The 16,645-nt window shown below is 37.1% G+C and overlaps 1 protein-coding gene across 1 annotated transcript in view; it reads left to right on the top strand.

Annotated features, from left to right (window-relative positions):
* The first annotated feature begins 377 nt into the window (after positions 1–377).
* EMC3 (ER membrane protein complex subunit 3) overlaps positions 378–16,645 on the top strand; it is a 30,107-nt gene continuing 13,839 nt past the window's right edge. Inside the window, exon 1 of the mRNA XM_076513569.1 lies at positions 378–648. Within this exon, the coding sequence (XP_076369684.1) occupies positions 500–648 (149 nt within the window). The 5' untranslated portion in view covers positions 378–499. The remainder of the gene's footprint in view (positions 649–16,645) is intronic.

The raw sequence follows: 16,645 nt of genomic DNA, 5'->3' as shown, positions 1-16,645 counted from the left end.
TGGATGTGATGCTGTGTTAATTGTTTGTGTTTAAACTTGTGTCATAAAAATATTGGCTAGTATATATATTTTTCTCTACAAGTGGGTTTCCTTGTCATCAGTGATTAGTCGAATACAGTTTATCTAGTTATACAACATATATTCTCAGTTGATATTTTTAAGCTTGTATATTAAAATTTTAGAAAAATCCATGTGATTTAAACTTGCTAGGTGAGCGAGCTGACGTAAAATTGAAACGAGTATGATTTTGACAATATTTGGGAATTTTTCTCAATGCGCCCTTATAATATCTATTTTCTGGATCACGACGCTACCAGGTGCTTCCTTAACATGTTCGTTTACTCAATTGTTTTACTTTGTGTCTCCCTATAAATTCTCTACACCAGACATTTTAGATTTTTTCTTTATCAATCTCTATTTCAGTTAATCCAAAATGATATTTGGTTACGAGATTATAACATTTCTGGGCTTTCTACATGGAATGAAACGGTAGATTAAAATGGCTGAATTGTTGCTGGATTCAGATATTAGATTGTGGGTTTTTCTACCAATAGTTATACTAACATTTCTAATAGGAATTGTTCGACATTATGTTTCAATTCTCATTTCATCTACAAAGAAAATTGAATTGCAGCAAGTTCAAGACAGGTCTGTTATTTTATCACTAGTAATCTTAAGTTATACTATGCTGTATATTAGTACGGTTATGATACTGTGTTATTTATTGTTACTGCTAGTGTTACGACATTATTATAACACATAGAAGATTACTTGATGGTGTGTTTTTACTACTGATGTTGGTTAACACTTGTAGGCTGTTAATCTGTGAAGCAAAGAAATTCGTTTTATACGTTTTGGATGTTTGATACGTTACATACTAGCGATAACCTAAACTCTTGAGATGTTTGAATAATGTAACATTTAAGTTTTTTAAGGAAAACAAAGGATCTGTTAGTTCATCTATGCCAGTAGCTTTCAAACTTTTTTTTTCACTGTTGACACCTTAACCTGCTTTAATTTGTGTGACGCCCCTGCTGCTACATCCAATATTTTTGTAGTTTTTTTATTATTAATTATTCTTTGTTTGATGAAACTCTTATGAGACCCCTAGCAGCTTGCATTACTGTGTTGTGGCACAGTAAACCTGTGATGTAGGTAGTCCGATCTGCTAAACCAAAGTAATAAAACAAGCTTGAAGCCAGTTGTTGTCATTTAAATGCTTATCAAGTCTTCCCTCGAATGCCTTTGGATTTAATGAATACACTACAACTGAATACAACCCAAAAGTCCACTATCTACTTTCTTAGTAAAAGAGAACTGTTTTTAGCTGAAGATTAATTCTTTCCTGTCAAAGTTTTTATATTTTTATTTCCCAAACTTACCATTCTTCCATACTTCTATATTAACCTTTTTGTTTTACAAGAAAACAATTTCAGAAATCTTAACCTGCTATCATTTGACAACCTTTTCATACCAGAAGCCCTCCTCTGAACTCTGAGTTCAGTGTCCTTTCCAAGCTAAGAAGTCCAAGTCATCATTTGACAACCTTTCCATACCAGAAGCCCTCCTCTGAACTCTTTTCAACAGTTCAGTGTCCTTTCCAAACTAAGAAGTCCAAGTCATCATTTGACAACGTTTCCAAACTAAGAAGTCCAAAACTGAACACAATCACTAGTTCAGTATTTTTATAAAATCCTGTTTTCCCTACCATGTGTAACAACACATTGTTTGAATAGCTGAAGAGACATGTGAACCAAAATAACAAGATTTGTTCAACATCTCATTATTCTAATCTCTGTGTGCAATGAAGCATCAAATGTAATAGATCAATGATCAGTTGCACCCACGTGCTCTTCAGTCTTGACCCTACCAAGCATTTCTGTAGTGAAATTTAATATAAAATAACATTGCTTTTAGTGGGTTCCCTAACCAATTCATGAATAGAACCATCTTTAACAGTTTCTTCAATCTATCTTCCTCATAATTTGACTCTAACGTAACTCCCAGTATCTTGACAGTGAATTCTATGCTAAATAGCAGGTTTTATAGGCATGGTGAGCACTGCACAGATAGCCCATTATGTAACCTTGTACTTAATTACAAGCAAAGAATATAACATTTTCGAATTTGATACACTTTAATATAGTTATTATTGTGTTGACAGTTGAGTTTCTTGTGAATATCACGAGTTGCATCTGATGGTCTGTAACACATTCTTGCTAAAAGCCTTCGTTACTGATTCAAATATTTACAATCTGACTGCTATTATCTTGATATTGTAAATTTCAAGAAGAAGCAACTCATGTCACATATTTATAAAGGTTATTATATCATTTGTTCAGTATTTTTATTAGAATTTGCTGATCTGAGGTTTTTCAAAACTTAGTGCTAGACCATTAATGTTAATGATAAATATTGAAATATTGACTAATAGCAACAAAACTAAGTTGTAATAGTTGTTATTGAAAACTAATTAAATACCTTTTTGTAAGTTGTTTTTGTGTGTGTGTGTTACTTGTGATATAAGTGATGGAAAGGGTGTTATATCCTTAAGTAGGTATCATACAAAGAGTTAGAATCAGAATGGTAGGGTTTAGAGAAAGACTAGTTAATTCAGTTGTAGGATGGTTAAATAAGAGAATAGAAAATGGTTATATTAATAAACATCTGCCAAAGTGAACCTTTATTATTAGAAGATGAGTGGTTAGGTCAAGGTTTTTCTTATTTAAATTAATGATATTGATAGGGACATGATTAGTAAACTGTGGTGATAAAATTAAACTGTAGCTGTATTGAAGATGTTGAGGTGTTACAGAATGACTTGAATCGGTTGGTGAGTAGCTTTCAATCATAGTAGGTGTAAGACATCTCTGTCATCGTTTGTATCACACATTCAACATGTAGGCAGGAACTCAGCATGATCAAAGAAAAGGGTCTTGGCACAGTCATGGATAAGTGACTCGAGCTATTGAAGTAGTGCTTTGTTGCTAGTAGTTAAGTAAATAAAATAGTAGCATGTTTTTTAAACATTGGTGAGAAATGAATAGTTAAGCCTCATTTGTATTCTTTTGGTCTCCTTAATGAAGAAAGGATATTGATCTTTTGACCAGTCAATGTATGTACTATTCTTGACCTTCCAAAACAATTCACATATTTAATAGACAGTTGGTCCAAAACGTTATATAGATCTTCTGAAAGTCTACAATGATAATTGTTATTATCAGTAACAGACAAACACAAAAACTTTCATGACTGCTCTGCTTTAGGTGATCAGATGAATATTCCTGCTATTAATAATGTTTTAGCCCTTGTGTACTGAACTTGACCTTCTAAACATTTTGCCCCTTGTACAGTTCTTGACCTCCTACACAGTTCACATAAGCTCACAAAATCTGTGTAAAATTTTATTTTTGAGATGAAAAACACTCTTTGATTTATCTTAATAAACCTATTGAACAATGTAGAGTAAATGTAGTTTGAAATACTGTAGAATACTGTTTTCACACACAGCTATTCTTCTTGTGTGATGCACTCCTAAACCCACAGTTACTATAGTTCAACTGCATCCTGCATACATATTGTGCAACAACCCTCCACCAATAGAAGTGCAACACACCCTCCTGGTGCACCTGATTCCATCTGTTCAATTCTACCGAACTGTTGCTTCTTGTTTGGCAGTACTGTCGTCAAGATGTGTTTTGATTGTGATCTCATGATCATACAGTGTGTAAAGAACATTTATTGTGATCTCATGATCATACAGTGTGTAAAGAACATTTATTGTGATCTCATGATCATACAGTGTGTAAAGAACATTTATTGTGATCTCATGATCATACAGTGTGTAAAGAACATTTATTGTGATCTCATGATCATACAGTGTGTAAAGAACATTTATTGTGATCTCATGATCATACAGTGTGTAAAGAACATTTATTGTGATCTCATGATCATACAGTGTGTAAAGAACATTTATTGTGATCTCATGATCATACAGTGTGTAAAGAACATTTATTGTGATCTCATGATCATACAGTGTGTAAAGAACATTTATTGTGATCTCATGATCATACAGTGTGTAAAGAACATTTATTTATTTTACTATTGTTGTATTTTTTAAAGTTTTCAGTGATAACTTACCTTAGTTATCCTTATTTTTATTTACAAGTTTATTTTATACTTACATCATTCTATAATGGATACTGAGGTTAATGTTAATACTTAGAAGGTTCTGCCACCTGCTGGCAGCACAGGTTTACACAGGGGGAACTTAATTTGTTGAGAGATTGCACATTGACTGAGCTGACTGTTTTCTTCCAATAGTGCTAAATTTCTTCCTGAACCTACCAAATCTTTTTGTGATGACAATATTTTAACTTTGACAGCCTGTGGAATTTTCTAGGCCAAATTAAACCTTTTAGATGCAATTTCTCAAGTTTGATCTATTTTCCTATTTTCCCAAAGTTCTCACAATCATGTTCTTCCTTATTGCATGATATATCTTTCCTTCAAATATTTTGTTTCCTTTCTTCTCCTGATGTAAAGTTTCATGCTGAGCATTTTGTTTCTCATTTGATAGCTGGTGCTAGTATGCTTTGCTGGTCATGGAATAGTTTGCCTTGGATAACAATCAGCCAGATTATCCCTTTCTTGGTGCTGATCAGGTAGAATCACTGCTTCACATTTGTGGGTCTGGACAATCCTGTTCATTTGTCCTAGGCCCAGTTTTCTCACCTTTGTCTTACTCTTATGACTTTCTTGCAGTACTGGTACACCATGCTTCTTCCTTTTGAAACTATCCACCAGTCTTCTGAGGGATTTTCATGGGATACATTCTCCCTCCTTACTTGTACATTGGCATAACTGTCTTCCTCTGCTCTATCTTCTTGTGCTTCTTTGCTGTTGGGATCTTATGGGGAGGTGCACTGTTTTTTCCCCAAGTTCATTTACCATCCACTTACATTTGGAACTAGTAGATGACTCCTTTTCTCCATTGGTACATTTCTGAGAGTATTCCTGAAAGTTTGGAATCGTATGGAATAGGTGAAGCAACAATTAACCATGCCATCATTGGTTGCTCATTTGTCTTGCTCTCAAATTAGACAATCCTCTGTTCTTCTTTCATATCTGACACCCTTGCGTTCTTTACTGGTTCCTCACACCAGGGGTTCCAATTTTGTTGTGTTTATTTATGCAAGTTTCATACTCACTAGCAGTATCTGTGACTATCCTGTAGGTTCTGATCCAGTGTTTGATCAATTTTATTTTCTCTGCTGGTAGTTTGCACTTTGCTACCAACCATTGGGTTTTCAGGTCTTGTTAGGAAGACTTGTCATACAATTCCTTTTCCACCACCATTGTTTCCTGTACCCATATCCTTTCCATTACTTTAGGTTCTTTCAACCAGTTAACTTCTGTCAGAGAAAGTACAGACTCTTCTATCACAGACTGTGGATGACCAAGGTAGATATCTCTAAATTCTAACTACACAATTGTATTTTTTGTCAGTGCAGATGCTATCTTTAGTTTGACCATCATGGGGTTGTGTACCAGATTTTTGTCTTGCCTTTTGGGCTTTCTTTGGCTACATATGACATTTTCTGAGTGATCTGAGCTTTTACCTGACTTTTGCATGCTCAGAGGTTGTGTTTATACCACTACCTGAACAGTTGGCTTCTTTTAGCTCATTTCAAAGTCGTATTCATGTCTCGCTCATCTCCTTGAGTGAGTTGGATTAACAAGTTTGAAAATTTTTTCCTGCACTCTGTCTTGTCCATTTGGAGGCCTTTTTTAACTACCACCTCAGTCAGGCCTAACATTCTCTTCTTTGACTCTATTTGATGGACTTTTGGTTCTCAATATTCTTGCTATTCCCACTTTTCCTGTTTGCTAGGCTCTATTAATTGTGGGGATATGGACTTCTCTAAAAACTTGTTCCTTTGGATTGGGCACATATGAAGTCTCTTCAGTTGACTGTGCATGACCAATGGAATCTCACTTGGGATACCTTAAATACTCCCTTTACCCTTCCTGCTTTAACCACTGATAATCATTGTTGATGTTTGAACAAGGTCCACATTTTATTGAGTGTGCTGCCTGTTCTTCCTTATCTAGACTTGCATCTTTTCATTGATGCTTCCTTACATGGTTGGGGCTATTGGTCTGTCAGCAGAAGGTTTCTGGACAGTGGTATACTGCTTTAGTGAACTTACCGTATCGACACCTTGGAGCTTCTGGTTGTATGATGAGCTTTGGAACATTTTCTTCCTATGGTCAGAAATTGGATTGCCATGATTCATTCCAACAATTCTACAGTGGTAGTTTATATCAATCACTCCTTGAGGTGGATACCTGTACATGGTGAGGGGACCTCCCAGAGAAGGTTCTGTTCTTTCAATATACCTCCTCTGGGATTTAAACACCCACCCATGTTTGTCATGTATGGTGACCCGTGAAGCAGAGGAGAGGATCCTGGTTGTTAAGGGGTCTATCCCTATCACACTACTTTGGCTTTGAATTCCTGTGGACAGGTGGCCTTTTGGTGGCCTCCACAGGGTCAGTTGGTTGGTCCATTTGGGCTAGGGTCAACCAAGTACCAGTGTTGGATGTTCTCATTGGCTGTTGTGGATATTGTATCTGATGCTGGTGTTTGGGTATAGTGCTTACAAAACACTGGCATTGCTGTCGTGTCTTTGTTTGGCATTGTAGTGTGTCCCCTTGTAAGGTTCCATGTTGGGTTGGATCAGTGGGCAATGAAATTTATTCACTTCATTATGGATACTCCCATTTATAAAAAATAAATAAAAATGAAAACAATTGAAAAAGATATTATTGAAAATGACTATGCATGGGTGACTCTGTTGTACAGACACCATCTCAGTCAGATTCTGTACTTTGATTTATAATTATGCATTCCTTATCCAAGAAATCCTTAGGGCAGATGTCTCCCTTTTTTATTCAAAAAGGATTAGAGTGAATTGCTGGTTCCCTTAATTCAGTAAAGAAGTTATGCTCTGGAAACATTTTGGTGGAAACATGTTAACCACAACATACCAAACTCCTCTTTAAATTGAAGGCCATTGGGGATATACCCATGAGGTTACTCCCCTTGCAACTTTGAATTCTTCCAGGAGAGGGATTTAAAGAACACTTCCGAGGCAGAGATCCTCACTGGTTTCTCTAGTCAAGGCATTTCTGCAGAGCACCAAGTTTCCATTTGCAAAGGCAGAATTATGATGCCTACTAATGTTCTAATATTGATGTTAATGTCGCCACGCCTTCCTACCACAGTCAAAGCAGGTCATCTGAACTGTAAGGTACAGCCATACATTCCCAATCCTCTCAGACGTTTTTAGTGTTAATGGTTCAATTACTCAAAAATATCATGTCCTGGTTCTTTAACATGTGCTTGTTATGGTGACAAAGGTCTCAACTCTTACGAGTGTAAACGAGAACCATACTGTATTAACTGTAGTACACCTCTCTTTCTGTATTTCTTGCCCTGAATAGGTGGAAGAGAAAGAGGTACAATGTTTGAAGACTGCAAATAATATCTGTTACCCAGAGGTTCAGAAGTTATTGTCCTCTACTCCATCTCAGACACATTCTGCTACATTCTGTTCTACTGCCACAGTGGGAGTGCAGACAGATCTATCCATGCCTCCAGCAGAATTATTTGCAAAATATCTGAGGACTCTTTCGCCCTCCATGATTAAAAAGGTTTACGAATCTACGTCTACTTCCATCTTTGTTCCTGGCACTCCTTCCAGTGACTGTCCGGTTCCACTTCTTTTGGCTTTGGGTTTGGGTGTTTCCTCAGGTCCATCATCTTTGGCAGCCCTGAGAAGTGAAATGATTGTTTGTTCATGCTTTCAGTTGCTGGAATTTTGCCCACAGACTGGACCTGATAACCTGACCCAGGGCAGAATCCATGAAGCTTGATAGACCTTTGGGCAGTAAAAAAAAAGTGGTCAAAAGTAGAAGGGCTCTATGCCCCATTCTCCACATAAATAAAAATGACCACTTCTGATTTAGTGGTGTTGAGGTTTTCAATCAAACATAAATTACATTAAGGAATTGGTTGATTTTTACTATTCCATGTGTCTCTCCTCACAGGAAACATTTCTGCATCATGCCGAATCAGTCATCTTTTGGCAGTTTTCTTTATACAGAAATGACAAACTGTGTGATGGATGAGTCCATGGAGGGGTGTTACTGCTGGTTGATCAGCATGTGCCCATTTTGACTTTGCCACTCAATACATCTTTGGAGGCTCTAGCCATCTGTGCTGCTTTGGGTCATACCATTATTATTTGTTTATTCTACTTGGCTCCTGAAGATACCTATCATCAGTTAAACCTTGATGCCCTCATTGAGCAGTTACTGTCTCCCTCTTGGATTCTGGGGATTTTAATGGATATGAACCCTTCTGGTGTGGTGCTGATATTGATGGGAGGGGTCATTCCATAGAGCATATGCTTTTGGATCACAATCTTTCTCTCTTCAGTACTGGTTCTTGTAATTATTTTTATGCATTTAGTCAGTCTTTTACTACTATTAGTTGCTCTGTCTGCTCTCCTTAACTCTTTTCTTAGTTTCCTTAGAGGGTTGGCACAAACCCATGAGGCAGTGATGATTTTCATATCATTTTGAGAGAGACTGATTATGGGTGATGCCACCTGACCCATGTGCCTTGACGGAAGTTGGACCAGTCCAACTGGCCCTCTTTCACTGCTTTCTTGAAATTTGATCCTGCCATTGTCTGTAAGTCATCAATAGACGATTGGATGGTAGCAGTGACTGACTGTATTGTCCAGGCAGCTGTTCATTGTATTCCTAAAACCTCAACATGTTTTCCACAGTATTCTCTTCTGTGGTGAATCCCTGCCTGTCACAAGGTAATGAAAGCTGAAAAATGGGCTTGGGATACTTTTTGTACATATCCTATACTTTTAAGCCACATTGCTTTTTAGCAAACACGTGCATATACTTAGCAGGTCAGACATCAAAGCCAGAAGGAATCTAGGATTAAGTATACCTCAAGCATCTCTTCTATCACCAGTTCCAAAATCATATAGGACAAGATTTGAAAGGTCAGTGGAGAGTATGCTTCTGTCCCCTTTCAGTACTGCTCTCTGATGCCCAGAGCATTGCTGATACTTTCAGCAGAAGCTTCTCTCATGCATCTAGCACTTCTGCTTCATTCCCCCACTTTCTCAGCCATCAAGACACGGTCAGAGTAATTGTCACTTTCATTTTGGGCTGACTGTCTCTATGACTATAATTGTTCCTTATGTTGATGGAACTCGAGCTTTCATTTCATCGATCTGGTAGTACACCAGCCAGACCTGATGATCTTCATTACGAGATGCTGTGCCATCTCTCTCCTGCTTCTCTTGCTATTCTTCTAAGGGTTTTTAACTGTACCTGGCAGGAGAATGCTTTTCCTGATGCTTGGTGCCATGCAATTGCCCTTCATTTTCCTAAGCCTGGGAAGGATCACAAGAATCTTCCAAAATATCATCCAGTTGCTTTGATGAGTTGTCTCTGTAAGATATTAGAGAGGATGGTTAATGCTCGATTTGTTTGGTTCTGATGACAGCACCCCACCATGTACCACCTATTTTCACTTGTAACATCAAACAGGGAAGCCTTTCTCAAGTGACAACAACTTATTTCTGTATTTTTTGAATTTTATAAAGCTTATGATGCTACATGGCAGTATGGCATGCTGCAAGACCTCCACTTGTACAGATTGCATGACCATTTGCTCATTTTTATTAAACATTTTCTAATGGACTGTTGATTCTGTATCTGTGTGAGTTTGACACTTTCCTATTCTTTCCCACAGGAACTTGGAGTTTCTCAGGTTTGTGTCTTGAGCGTTACACATTTCATAAAGATTAATACTATCAGTGAACAACTCTCCCCTACAGTTGCAAACGATTTCTACATCTCATGTGAGTCATTGAGGTTTATTGAATGGTAGCTAACAAACTGCTCTCAATCACTTACTGAAGGGAACCACAGCAAACAGTTTTACCTTTTCTTGCTCTGAAACCATTTGCATGAACATCTGCCATCAAGGAAGTATTCATTCAGATCCTGTGCTCTATCTTAGAGAAGTTGTGCTTCCTGTGGTTTCTAAGACAAAGTTCTTAGGGTTTATCTTTGACAGTAAGCTGACATTTATTTCACACATTAAGTAGCTACATGTCAAGTGTAGAAGGGCATTGAACATCCTCTGTTTCCTCTCTTCCACCTCTTGGGGAGTGGATTGATGTTCTATGCTAAAAGTCTGTTGTTTCCTTTTTCAATCAAAAAATGACTGTGGGTGTCTAGTCTGCGACTCTGCCAGGAACTTGGCCTTGAATATGTTGGACCCTGTTCACCATCAGGGGCTTCAGCTCTGCACTTCTCCAGTCCAGAGTTTATACACTAAGTCTCATGAACCTCCTCTAAACCTCCCTTGTTTGCAACTGTCTTTGTTGTATGCTTAAAAACTTTTATCCTTACCACAGCATCCTACCTAGGATTGTGTTTTCCTTCCTCAGTGGGTCATGCTTTCTCATAATAAATCTTCTTTCATTGTTCCTCTTAGCTTTTCTATGCAGGCACAGTTGGATGAATTGGGTCTATCCTTGGATAACATAGCTGCGCTGCATCCACGAGTCAGCCCATCCCACCATGGCTAATTACTATCTCCAAATGTGACCTTTCTTTCAGTCCCAATTGGAAGTACTGTCTTCTAATTGCTAAACATCTTTTGAATCATCCTACTATTCACACTTATACGGATGGTTTGAAATCAGGTGACTCTGTAGGCTCTGCCATAGTTTGTTGTGGTTTGGTGGTTGCATATAAAATCCTCTCTACAGTTTCTGTATTCACTGCTGAATTGTACACTATTTTTCTTGCCCTGGATCACATAGAAGATATGCATTATACAAACTATACTATTTATACTGACTTGCTTAGCTTTTTACTGGACCTGGAATTGCTTCATGTTAGTTCTCATCCTGTTCTTGTCAATATTCAAAACTGGCTGGCCCATTTCCCTCTATCATTTACTTCTATCCAGTATTCTGGATACTGGGCCACGTTGGCATTTACAGGAATGAGCTTGCTGGCATTGCAACTAATTCTGTCTGCTCTGTTGTTATCATGGCTGTACCTGTCCCATACATGGACTATAGTCCTGTATTCAGTGCTTGGCTCTGAGCCAGTTGGCAGTATACTTGGAATGAGCAATGTGATAACAAGCTTTTCTTGATCAAACTTTCTGTTGCTTTTTGGTAATATTGCTTCTGCAAGGATTGGAAGTTTTGCTGGCTAAGGTAGTCAATGGTCACAGTTTTTTAAGTCATCTCTTTCTTTTATCTGGGACTGTTGCACCAGTGTGTGGTCTGTGTGACACTCAAATCACAATAGTCCACATTTTACTGTCATGTTATTATTACGACTAAGAGTGGTGACACCATTTTAAACATATTTTTACCGTGGGTTCACATTTAATGTTGGACAGTATCATTGGTGATGGTGACACTGTCCACTTCAGTCTTGTTTTTAAATTTTTAAGGGCCATTGGCCTTTTTAATTCCATTTAAGTTTTTATTTGAAAATTGGACTCTAACAAACACCACACCAACATAATTTATAAAATACAATGCAACATCTGCCATGACTTCTGTATTGGAGAAACAAGCGGGAAAACGGAAACCAGATTCAAAGAACACAAAAAAAACACTTTCACACATTTTTGAACACTGGATATCAAATAAACACAACATAACTATAGAAATCATCAATATATTAAGTAGGGAAACAAATATAAACAAATGCAAAATCAAAGAAGCATACTTACACAGCAATAAAACTAAAATTAAACCAATATAAATATGTTCCTTTATACCTGTACTAATTAATAACCTAACATCCACATGCAACGCCCCCTACAATCCTGTACCCATTTATACTCTCTTCCCTGAGACATGTCAAGCAATGGTCACTTGCAAACTCTCTCTTTCTTGACCTGAAGATGACCTAGGAAGGTTGAAACGTTGTTCTCTTCTTACCAATAAAAGTGTTAATACCCATACCAGCCATTTTGAGATGCATTTTTTTCAAGTGGGTTTCTTGTCATCAAGAACAACCAACTATATCAGTCACTAGTGTTGCACCTGCCCTTGTTCCCTTTGTAGTGGACTTTGGATCTACATTTTTACGCTCACCAGCTTGGAATAAGTCTCCTAGTATGTCATATACTGGGTGCTTTAAACTTCATTGGGGGTTATCTTTCCAGACCATACAAAATGTATCCCACAAAGTTATCCCCCCATCATTGGGTTTTCCAGTGGCCATAGCCATGGTGGGTTACTCCTCAGGTAGATAAATTTGCCACTTTCCTGAATTCCAAGTTGCATATTTTTTGTCTCTATTTCTACATCCACAAAATCTAACTGTTGATGCATTCAGACAGGTTGGATCAATTGAAATATTATCCTCCTTCTTCCCAAGATGATTTTGATGCTTTACAAGTGTGATTTTGTTTATTACTTCAACTCTGTACTATCCTCTTTCTTTTATCCCATCCTTTCTAAGTTAACCTCAAGCACTAGTATTTCATCCTACATTTCCTAACCATCCATCTTCACACCTGTTATTTATTAAGTCCTTGACATGGTGATCTGGATTGTCTAGACAGTTTGTTTCAGTTTTAGATTGTTCATTTGCCCTTTCTCAATGACAGTTTATCAATGTAAATGGAATGTCTTCCACCTTTGGTCTTTGAGTTGGGAATTTTTCTCTTCTCAATTCTCTGTTCTTATTACAGATTTGTTCGCATGGCTGTTTGATCATTGTACTTTGGTCTCATTCATTGATGGATAATGAGCAACTTTGACCTGCAACTTTAATTTTTCTTGGTATGGTTATGTGTTTATCTCCTCAACCATCTTACTTTTGTTGCATTCCTTCAGAATTTGTAGACTTCCTTGTCAAATGGTCCTTCCCGATTGGGATGTGAATGTGGTTCTTCACTGCCATACTTCTCCTCCATTTGAATGTTTGTCCTCCTGTATTTCATTTGTTCCTTAAGACATGTTTATTCCTCCTGTTATTCTGTGGGCATTGTTAGTTTGATATATTTGCCACCTGTGTTGCACTTTGTACCATTCCACATGTGTTTTTTTCTATCAGGATCAACCATTTCTTCTCAAGACTTAGCAGCTCATGAAGGTAATTATTCCTTTTTGTCAATTTCCCTTCCAACCATCTCTCATCTCTACTCTCAGTGTGGTCTGTGCATGCTCTTCATCATTACATTGTCCGTACTGCTCATTATGTTGTCCATACTGCTTCCTTCTGTGATTTTCATTCCTGTCCTTTCATCCCCTAGCAACATTGTGCTACCTATCTCCTTCAGAACTTACCAGTTGGGTTTGACTCCTGATTTGATTGGCTTAACCCTCCATGTATTTTTTTTGAAATCTGTTCTAGCTGTTGTCATATCAGATTAGGTATCATGCCTTTTCTCTAGTGTTTCACTTGTGTCATCTGTTAGAAGAAATTCTTCAAGTAAACATGTGGAATACTTTTCATGTTAATCTCTCACCATCTTCATTGAGTGGATGTTTGTTTCTTCCACTTGTAACCAATCTTCAAACTTTGAAACTGTGACTGGGTAAGTTGTTGTTTTTTTTGTTTGTTTTTATATCATCAGGATCCTACACTGAAGTATTTCTTGTCTGGGTATACTTGAAACATCACAAATCCCCACTGTAATATTTCCATGACTGGTAATACACACTATTGAGATTTAGTGTTCCACAAGGTTACTTATAGGTTTTTCTCTTGTGATATAAATTGATTTCATTAATATGCCTGTTATGGAATGGATTTGCATAGGTAAAGTTGCCTATCCATGCTGTTTCTTCAGTTTACTAAATCAAGGGTAGTATGCTTTTCAAAACAGGGTTTCTGTGTTAACCTGTTGCACTGTTTCCAATGTTTACATTCTTCCAGACTCTGTAGCATGTTTTATCCCCTTTCTCTTCTTCTAGTGGAGTATGACAGTCCTTACCATTTACCAAATCCAAGTTGATGTAGTTGTGGACAATGGATGTATCCTCCTAAATGTGATCTAATGAAAATAAATAAACACAGAATATCTCTTCAGTTGAAATTTTGGTGGTGGTGTTCTGCTAGTGTAGATGATGCTTTTCCTCCATTCCTGTGCCCCAACTCTGTACAGTGAGTTCTGAGGGTTCATGTTGCTCCGAGCATTAGTCACTATCTGTAGGGTGAAGTTGCATATCATTTATAATGGGCAGTTCACTTCTCTGTGATGATATCTGGATGTTCATGATGTATTCCTGTGTATTACAATTCTTTCAGTGGGGGTGATTTTGTTTTGAAGTTGATCTAGCATATTGCAGTTCACCCCTTTAATTGGGATTCTTCATACCGCCATCACATGAATGTCAGTTTTTGGTGATTGGTTTTAGATTTCAAGCAAGATCAGTCATAAATCCTCACTCGTGCTGCCTTTATTTTTCTTATTCGTCACTCATTTTATTTCGTGATCATAAGAAACGGAGATAATATTGGAGGTAACTCTTCTCCTTCTGACACTCCAATTGGAGATTGAGGTTATGATTGCCCAGTGGGGTGCCTATTAGATTGTGTTTGAGTATGAAATGATCTCTAACAGAGGCACTTATTTTCCTTCCATCATGTGGATGTGAGGCTCCTGGATATCTGGTTAATTGTAAATTTTATATGTTTGCTCATTTTGTAGGTTGGTTTGCACAGTATATATGTCTGTTCTACTGAACTTTAGGTAAAGACAGTTTAGAGGTAATATTTTATATTCCACTTGGTTATGGACTGGAGTTGACCTGCCCCATTTTACACCTTGGAGAAGAATTCCAGTTCAGCTTTCCATCATGTTACTATCTGTAGAGGATTCATAGTAGCATCTCTTCAATGGGATTGAGATCATGATATAACATGGTTCAGATTCCAATGCAACCATCTTTTCTTCATTTTGGTTGTTGCAGATGCTGGCATTGAGTATACCTGGCACAGAAGTGATGAGATTTCCCATGTATGATTATTGGTGTTCTTTAGATGCTCTTGAAGGATGTTTTTTCTCTCTCACACTGGTCCATTGAACTTTTCAATGTGTGATTCTAGTTCTATATGTGAGAAGAGGTGGTATACTGTGTTGGAAGCTATAAATTTTCTAAACTGAAAATATGTTTACCACCTCCTACACTTCACACCCTTCCACCTCACTCAAAACTGATGTTTTTCTTCATGAACTTGTTGTGATAATTTGGTAAAATTGGAGAGTGTGTTGCACTTCTGTTAGATGATGATTAACATGTTAGACATAGTTGAACCATGATAATCATGTGGGAATACAAGGCTTGTGGCATGTAAAGAAGACTTGCATACAGAAGGCAGCAATGAGTAAAAATATGTATACATGTAACAAGAAGTAATTACCTCTCAGAAATATATTTATAGTATAAGAGAATAATAACTTTGAGCTGCTGTTATTGCTTTACTGTAAGAAGTAGGACCACAACAACTGACAATGTAAAATTAATATACTTTAGTAAAGCTTTGTAGCCTTTAAGGAATATGAATACCACTTAATTTGTTGTACTTATTAGAAACTTTAAAATTTGTGTCCAGTACAGTATGCATTGTTGGTGGTAGAGGATTAAATTTGGTAAGTTGGATGACAGCCGCACTTAATGATACCGCAGTCAGACTATGTCTAGAAACTTCTCTCATTCAGGTTTTTGAACATAATCTTGTTTCTAAGATATTTATTGCTTGCTTCCAGTTGATCTGAATTACATAAAGAATAATGTAGTATTGAATAGGTATGAAACCAAATGCTTGTGTATAAAATAGTTTCTCAAGTTGGTTGTCACTTACTTAACTGGGTGCATCACAACTTGGGCTACTGCTCAAAATAATAGAAATGTAGCTAAACCCTACATTAGATTACGAGTACTTTAAAATGTGTGTAGCAACAATACCCATGCTCTATTTATTGTAAACCAAAATTATTGTTTCCCATTCTCTGTAGCTTACTGATAACCAGAATTATTGTTTCCCATGCTCTGTAGTTTACTGATAACCAGAATTGTTTCCCATTCTCTGTAGTTTAATGATAACCAGAATTATTGTTTCCCATTCTCTGTAGCTTACTGATAACCAGAATTATTGTTTCCCATGCTCTGTAGCTTACTGATAACCAGAATTATTGTTTCCCATGCTCCGTAGTTTACTGATAACCAGAATTGTTGTTTTCCATTCTCTGTAGCTTACTGATAACCAGAATTATTGTTTCCCATTCTCTGTAGCTCACTGATAACCAGAATTATTGTTTTCCATTCTCTGTAGCTTACTGATAACCAGAATTATTGTTTCCCCTGCTCTGTAGTTTACTGATAACCAGAATTATCGTTTTCCATTCTCTGTAGCTTACTGATAACCAGAATTATTGTTTTCCATGCTCTGTAGTTTACTGATAACCAGAATTATGCTCTATAGCTTACTGATAACCAGAATTATTTTTCATGCTCTGTAGTTTACTGATAACCAGAATTATCTGATAACCAGAATT

The sequence above is a fragment of the Tachypleus tridentatus genome, chromosome 7, assembly GCF_004210375.1.
Source record: "Tachypleus tridentatus isolate NWPU-2018 chromosome 7, ASM421037v1, whole genome shotgun sequence".
Classification (NCBI taxonomy): Eukaryota; Metazoa; Arthropoda; class Merostomata; order Xiphosura; family Limulidae; genus Tachypleus; species Tachypleus tridentatus.
The sequence above is the reverse complement of the archived record's forward strand: the minus strand, read 5'-3'. Positions and strand labels throughout refer to the sequence as shown.